Here is a 7979-nt window from a genome sequence, read left to right as displayed (position 1 = left end):
GATTTCAAAATAGTTCTATAGCGGACAAGGTACATGCGGGTCGAGGCAGGGTATAGATATGGATACCTTATGGCAGTAATGTTGTTTCAGGCGGCTATCGGCGGAGCTCAAGCTGAGCCTCGGCAGGGCAATTGTGCAGCGAATGTCCGCTCTTGGTCAAGAATCGAGAGATGGGAGACAAGTATAAGGAAAAAGAAAACAGAAGAAGAACAAGCAGGAGGCGGGGGGATTGTGATGAAAGAAGTCAGATCATTTAGAGTATTAAAGTGGTACCTGAAGCTGCTGCTATACAGCACTTGTGGTCATAGTAAAGTAGCTTACTCTTACCTTATTTTAGTCACCAAAAGTAAGTGCAACCAAGTGCTTTTGCATATTGATTGCATGAATCCATGACGCCAATCCTACTTGCACTTGTAGACCCTGCGCCGGATCTCCGCTTATCTTACCTCCGACGTCTTCTACTTGTACCGTACCTCCGGACCCTCGAAATATCATTCCACTTGAGCCTCATCTTCATCCTAATCCTCATCCTCATCCTCATCACCATACACCTCAAATTAAGTCTACCTTTGATCTCCTACTGTTCAACAGTATCCCACTTGAACTTACTTGTTGAGACATGGCATTGAGAGCAACAGATACGCTTGTCTGACGGCCATTGCTGCCGCAAGATTGTAGCTAGTATACTTTGATACTCAAGGCACCTCAGGCAGTCAGCCATATAACCTGCGGACTAGACAATGAAAGATATACAGAAAACGGAAACCCCAGCAGTGCAATCCTGCTCCTTTGATTCCATTTCCCCCTCCATCTCCTCCCTCAAGACTCCTGCTTGTGCCCGCCAATTGCCTGTAAAGAAATACAAACGAACTACCATCTGTCTACCCCTGCCTTGGCCGGCCGGCTTCTCTTTAGCCGGACTTTTTGTAATTGTATGGTATAGTAAAAGATCCCCCCTTTCCCCCGTGATGTGTAAGATGCCTCGTCCCTGACAAAGAACCGCCCCCCTTGAAACGCCATGCTTGCCTATGATTACACCATGGCAGAGCAAAGTAATGAAGCTGATTTGTATGTTTCTCCCTTGTAAAGAAACACAGAGACGAAGAAGATGAAAAGTATGTGCAAGAACGATTGAAGATCAGGACAAGAAATAGCCAACGAAGGTAACTTCCGACGAGCGAAAACAAAAGCAATGAAATGTCGACCGGGCGTCTATCTGGCAGCGCTTATGCGACGATTGGAGGCTTTTTCCTAGAAAAAAAAGACTTGCCCCGAGCTCTGCTCGGAGGCCTGACCGGCTTGTCGCCAGGTACGGCTGGCGCTGGAGCTGGCTTGTCCGGCACTGGATCATCCATGTACTTTGGTTTGTAGATCCTATACATGAAAACGTCAGCCCACTGTACAGATACAATGCCGTCGTCTCCTCTCTGACTTACCAACTGTTGCCAGCCATGCTCATGCCACCCTCGGCCGCACGTCTGTAGAATCTGGCAGCCTTCTTGAGGTCCTTTCTGCATCCAACGCCTTGCGTGTAGCAGTATCCAGCTTCCGCCAGAGCGTCGTTGTCACCCCAACTGCCTGCAATCTCGAAGCAGCGTAGTGCCAGTGCCTTGTCCCTGGGGATACCCCATCCGTTCATATACGACATGCCAAGCTCATAGATGGCAAGTGCAAATTGTGCCTTACGTGTCTTCTGCTCCGGCGTCATTGGTGCCGACTTTTCACCCGGAGCCGACACGCTCAGCGGATCCTTGTCAGCCATGAATTCGAGGCTTGACGAGTCCACTGCCCGCTTGAGCCATTGGACTCCCTCCGCTTGGTTGGGCCGCATGCCCCAGCCATGTCTGCATGCGAGTGCATACAACAGCATTGCAGTTGGCATGCCAGCCCGGGCAGCAAGACGAAGATGGTACGTCGACTTGCTGAGCGATCCTGCATTGTGAGCTTGAATACCCCTCTCGAGGTGCTCTTCAGGCGAGAGCCCCGCAATGTCCTGTGACGGGCTGTTGCGCACGTGTGATCTGCCGCGTACGGTTTGATCAGTACTAGAAGAGATGGCAGATGGTGACGAGGGCACTGATTTGTGACCCGTCCGAGGCCCTGCCGGACCTGACGGCTCAGCTGAACGGCTCCGATTGATGGAGCTGGCGGGAAATTGGTTACGAGTGGGCGTGGTCGGTAGAGATGGCGGTGGAGCATCTGTCATAGGGCTGAGCTTGATTGGGTCTTTTGCTGTAGACTTTGTCTCCACCGGCGCATGTCCAGCTTCCTCCCATTTGAACTGGTGATCTGCCCATGAATTCCGTTGATGCTCAGGGTTAAGCTCCTCGACCGTCCGTCCTCTAGGCAGCGAGTATTTTGAGTATATGTAGGACGGAGCACCGGCAATGCCTGGATCTCGGCGACCACGCATATCACGAGGGTCATTGTGGTGTCGAGGGTCATCAGGATCTCCATGCTCGCCATACAAGGACTCGTCACCGCTGAAGATGTCTGCCTCCGAGATGGAGCCCACCTCGGTCAAAGCTTGCGCCGAGTTTTGTCGAGAAAGAGCTCTAGCAGAATACGTCTCGGCGGCAGATCCAGAGTTCTGTCTCGAACGGATCCCTCTACTTGAATGCGTGTCCGTCTTTGTGAGCATGTTGTCAGATGACGCCTGTCGAGACGGGCCCCTGATGGATCTGGTATCCGAGGCGGACCCCTGTCTGATTGGGCTTCGCATAGGTGAAGGTCCTCTTCCGTTCTGGAAGTCATTGGCCGAATTCTGACGCGAAGGTGCTCTCAATGATTGGTTATCGATAGCAGCGCTAGAGTTCTGTCTAGACGGAGCCCCTCGGGTCGATCGTGTGTCAACTCTGCTGAGACTTTCGGTCGAGGCCGACTGTTGACGTGACAGAGCTCTGATCGAGTGGTTGTCGTTGTCACCAGTCTGATCCACCGACATGGCTTCTCGCAAAGATGAGCCATTTGAGGTCTTACGGTTCATAGGTCGTATCTCGAAGGAAGGTCTTGAGTCGAAGTTGGGTCTCCTGTCAACGTTCAACTTGGTGTTGGAGTTGCTCCTCGGCCTCGAAAAGTTGAACGAGGGACGAGGCAGCGGCTCATTGACAGACACCTCGGACAGTGCCGAGGGTGAGCGTGCGATTGGTACAAAATCAGGACTGAGTGGGGAGTATGGTGATGTTCCAGCGAAAGCGCCGGCTTTGGAAGACTTCCTGACTCTTTCGAATCCCGAGGGGTTTCCATTATCTTCTTCGGCGCTGTCTATCACGGAGCGTATGCTCGCGATGCTGCGAGGTGATCGAGGATGTAACGGCGACTTTGGAGGGGCCAAACCTCCCTGAAAGGCTCTTGAGTGAAGCGACTCGTTGGTCAGGGTTCTGGGATGTGATGATCCGATGGAATCGATGCTGCTTGTGAGGCTGGGCACCGCTGGTGAAGTGACGGTGTTGTTCTTGTTGTTGCTGGGCTGCGAGTCAAAGGGCTCAGGGGAAGATGAACGAGGGACTTGAATGCCAAAGTAGCCCGGGTGGTCGGTCGTGTGAATGGGCGGCGGCGCAGGTTTCGGAGCACCTGAGGGCGATTGAGAGAATCTGTCGTTGACGTGGCCGAGGTAGGGGTACTGTGACACCGGCCTGTCCTCGTTGGGCGATGTCTCGACAAAGACGCGTTGATCGTGGTCGTCGTCGTGGTCATCGTTGGCGTCGTTGCCATAATCCGAAGAGAGCGATGCCGTCTCGCTCGAGATGCTCCTGAAGTAGCCAGGTCTCTTTGCCAGTTCGGTTTGGATCTCATGGTGGGGCAGCCTGCTCATCCGCCGTCCGGCTTTCGCACTCTCTTCCAATTTCCTGGCGAGGGCGCGAGAGTGCAGGGCAAAGGCATCGAGAGGAGACAGTGCAGGCGGCACTTCGCCGACCCTGGGTGATGGGAGATCCATGTAGAAGTTTGGCCGTCGCGGTGTGAGACGGCCACCATTCCCTCCTGTAGGAACATTCTCACTGCTCAGGGTAGCATTGGCTTTGCTTAAGTCGAGATCCTGTGGTCGCGGCGCCATGACGCCGGAACTTGCCTGTCCGATATATTATTGCAGATGATATGGCGGTGAGGCGGAGCGTCTATCCCCACTGTTTATAATCGTCTCTATAGGCGCTAGACAGATATTAGGCGCGATGATCACGCCCCCCGTCCTATATTCAATAAGGCGCAGTGTCCCTATGTGACCCCGTCGGCAGAGACAATCTGTGAATGCAGGAGAGAGAGTGGTGGGTGATGTGTTGGTCGTGGCAAACACAGAACACACGGTCGAGGTACACAGAGTGAAGCCAAAGGTCAGAGCTGCGTGTCTAAAGTGCCCGTCGAGAGAGAGAGAAATGCGCGCCGATGGGTAGGAGCGTCGTTGGTTTGGGTGGATTGGGCAAGTGTGCAAATGGGCGAAAATGTTATTACTCTGATCTCAGCAAAAGACAAGCTATCGGTGGTGATTGGACCAGCTCAATTGTGCCAATGGGTGCCAGTGGGTGCTAGTGGCGCCTTCTGGAAAATCGGGGGGTGGTGCACAAGACCACAGTGTCGCCCTGCGTATATTGAGGTGACAGCAGCAGGGAGATGGCAAAATGCAATAATCACGGGCATATAACGAGACCAAGTAACCCTACCGTGGCAGCTTGTCCTCTGCTCTGAGTGGTTTCACTGGCCGAAAGTGTGCTGCCACCAAACCCATGGATCTGTCCTGCCGCTATGGTGACAATACGGTTTGGCGTACCCCTCCAAGGCACAAGTACATCGGAGACTTAGCAGCGGGTACGGATTATAATTAGAACAGTAAGAACGTTTTGCCGAACCCTCTCAAAACAGTGGGTGGACAAGGGACCAAGGGGGGAGGCGCTTTTCTCTCTTTCGCCGCGGCCCACTTTAAAGCCCGAATACGTTGCGGCGCGCGGTGCTACTGTGCTACAGTAGAAAGCCTCACAAGAGGAGCAAAGAAAAAGAGAAAAGCACGCGAGATCTCGATCAACTACGCCCCCCGTGAATGACGACCATCGCCTCCCAGACTCCGTTTAGACGACTAGGCGCATCTTGGTCGAGACCATCTTCCTTCAAGTCTAACCGGACTGACTCTGCGTTTCGACCAAAGACATCAAGTGTTGATCTCCATAATGGATTGATTGATCTATGCATCGTATCCACTCGACATTAGCGCCAAACAAGGGTCGGGGCCAAGGGAGCGAGGCAGAGCCGTGCGCGCGACCCTTCCTTCGATTCCTGTCTCGAGCATGGATCGGCTAATCTAGGTACATGTAGGCACGACATCTTCCATCCCACAGTTCCTTCGATGCTGGGGCTTGTGGAGGAACCGCGTGTGCGGAAGACCGGACGGTGGGACCTCCATTAGTCGTGGACAGCCGCACTCGGTCGAGAGTCTGACTAGCATGTAGGCATTGCAGTGTAGATCTCACCAGTTGTGATTTCTCAAAGCGTGCATACAGGAGATACTTTTGTTATGGAACACAGGGATCTCGCTTCGGCCTGCTGCGTCGCAAGGGTGTGCTGTATAAAGTAGTGTAAATCTTGAGACGCCATGCTTCGGAGTTTGAGCAAAGAGTCCAATTTGCCGTTTGTGAACCATCAATTCGGTGCAGCACCGTTTTGTTTGGATTGCCAATTAGCGACTACATGACATTCGTCATCGCTACATGGTATCTATTGTTATTGCTAGGACATGGCTAGGGAGATGGTTCGAAGACGCCGGGGTGGAAAATCATAAGGACAATTCAGGAGCCGAGTTCTCGCTAAGCCAGTTGGCGGGTCATCATTCATCAATATCATACAGCGCCCAGCTTTAGCGGAGCCACATGTCTGAGTGTTTCAAGACCACCCTTTTCACACCTTTTCCCACTCAATCGATCTTGTGCCATGGTCCTCCTCGGAGTCCTGTGTAGACACATCATCCGCCACCGGCGCGATCATGGTGTTGACGCCCATCATTCTGTTCACCAGAGCGCTGGGCATCCATGCACCTATCAAATCGTATACCATACTTCCTCTACCAACATACCAGGTCCTCGAAGGCCGTTTGGCATGCAATGCGTCGAACACCGAGTCATGCACCTTGCGCATGGAAGATCCTCTGATCAGACGATTATCGTCTTTGCGATGTTTACCACCAGGGGTTCCGATGTTGCCAAGTCTGAAATTGCAGACGGGAATGTTCGCGCTCGCCAACTCTGCGGCGAGTGTGGCTGTGAAGCCATCTAGAGCGCCGCTCACAGTGGATTGAACCGAATGGTAAGGTAGACGCAAGGAAGGCACGATACTCGGAGTCAGGAACAAGATTCTGCTCTTGAACTCTGTGGCCAGAGGCAACAGCGACTGCGTCGTCATGATGGTGCTGAGGATCTTGGCATTCAGTGCTGTTGACCAAGCCTCTGGACTCGTTGCATATATGGGCTCGGCAGTAGCTGTCGTTTCAGGAACGATGATTATGCCGGCTAGTGACAAGGCGTGTGCCGGGGCTCCGTGGAAGGCATGATGATGCCTTGAGAGAAAGTTGCGGAATCGGCTGACCTGTTCCTGAGCTGTGGATGGCTGATGAATATTGTCAGCAAGGATCTCGTAAGGTAAAATATCACAGCTCACACACATGTACGAGGTCAAGGTTCAGCGGCAGTAGATCGACTCGCGACTGGCCCCTGATGTGTTGTTCATCTTCAGCAGAGCTTGTGACAAAGTAGACGATGAAGCCTCGTCGCTCAAGGTCAAGTGCCAGTGCCAAGGTAAGAGGAGAACTTGGAGAGCCAGAAATGACTATATTTAATCAGCATGGCGCATAATGCGTGGAAAGTCGGATGCCTCAGCTTACCAACAACTTCTGTCCGAGCCCCACCACTTGATCTTCGGGCTCTTCGTTTTTTGTAATGCGCCTGTCGTTGAATGAATAGTAAGACAGCTCCAGTACCAACAAAGGCGGCGATTCCAGCGCTCATAGCGGTGTTGCGCGACACCCATCGCTGCACGCTCTGCCAATATGATGCCGGTAAAAGTCTGCGAGGAGGAGGAGGAGGAGGCGGAGGAGTTTGTTTGGTCTGTTGGGGTATCCAGTCCTTCAGCTGTGTCGCAACATGTTCGAAGTGGCGCTCTATTCCATCTGCAAGCTCGTTGTATTGTTGTCGCGCCTACTCATCGTTGTTAGTCTCCCCAACTTGTAGAGATGATCCTGAAGGACCCGAAGAATGTGCATGGCTCACCACATCGAAGAAATGTTGTGCGTCTGTCATGGTTGGGGTTGTGTTGTAAGGTCTCGCAGTAAGAATGGTCTGGACAAACCGAGTCCGATATGTTGTGACGTCTTATCTACCTATATAGCGGCGAAATATTGGACAGTATCTCAAGATAAGGTGGGCACGCAAGCTCGGCTCCGAGGCAGTTGCCTTGCAGCTTACAGAGGCAAGTTTCCTTATGCGGGGAAACGCCTGCCGCGTTTCACACCTTACGGTGAGGTCAGCGCCTAGAATTTACACTGTTCACGGCAACATCTACCGACACTGGCACGGCTCTGCAATATCGCTCTATTAGGTTAATGAGCAACAGCATCTGTACCACGATATCAGATGTCAATAGAGTTGCTTATAGAATATTTAGTGAGCTTTCCAGCCGTGCGTCTCTCACTATGCCAAGTCCAACTCAATCTGTAGACGCGTAAACTGACGCTACTTTCGTGTTGCCACATTCAAAGACTTGCTGACGACGCTATTCGTTGACGCGGCGCCCAAGACATGTACCATAACTATGTCTAGACTTCTATTTCATCCATCATCTCCCTGAGTGTACAGGTGACAGGCAAATTCTGTGCGAGACTTGATAATGGATTGTGCAACCAAGAGTGCTTATTGTAATCCCTCTCGAGTCCACGTGTAAACCAAGGCTGCTTAGGCAACCCTGCTCTTGCCACCCACCACAAACTAGAAGAGCAACACCAATCT

At 52.4% G+C, this 7979-nt stretch overlaps 2 protein-coding genes across 2 annotated transcripts; both read right to left on the bottom strand.

The window, feature by feature from the left end:
* Positions 1 to 1226: 1226 nt before the first annotated feature.
* AAFC00_007052 (uncharacterized protein) lies at positions 1227 to 4054 on the bottom strand (the record flags this gene model as incomplete). The annotated part of the gene is made up of 2 exons (XM_069347104.1): positions 1227 to 1374; positions 1437 to 4054. The coding sequence occupies 2 exons, from the start codon at positions 4052 to 4054 to the stop codon at positions 1227 to 1229; spliced, it is 2766 nt and encodes a 921-aa protein (XP_069199975.1).
* A 1826-nt stretch (positions 4055 to 5880) lies between these two features.
* Positions 5881 to 7274, bottom strand: AAFC00_007051 (uncharacterized protein; the record flags this gene model as incomplete). The annotated part of the gene is made up of 4 exons (XM_069347103.1): positions 5881 to 6585; positions 6641 to 6804; positions 6860 to 7172; positions 7245 to 7274. The coding sequence occupies 4 exons, from the start codon at positions 7272 to 7274 to the stop codon at positions 5881 to 5883; spliced, it is 1212 nt and encodes a 403-aa protein (XP_069199974.1).
* Positions 7275 to 7979: the final 705 nt, after the last annotated feature.

This window comes from Neodothiora populina (assembly GCF_041146345.1).
Source record: "Neodothiora populina strain CPC 39397 chromosome Unknown canker_contig_8, whole genome shotgun sequence".
Taxonomy (NCBI): Eukaryota; Fungi; Ascomycota; class Dothideomycetes; order Dothideales; family Dothioraceae; genus Neodothiora; species Neodothiora populina.
Note: the sequence above shows the minus strand (reverse complement) of the source record. Positions and strands in the feature narration are given on the sequence as shown.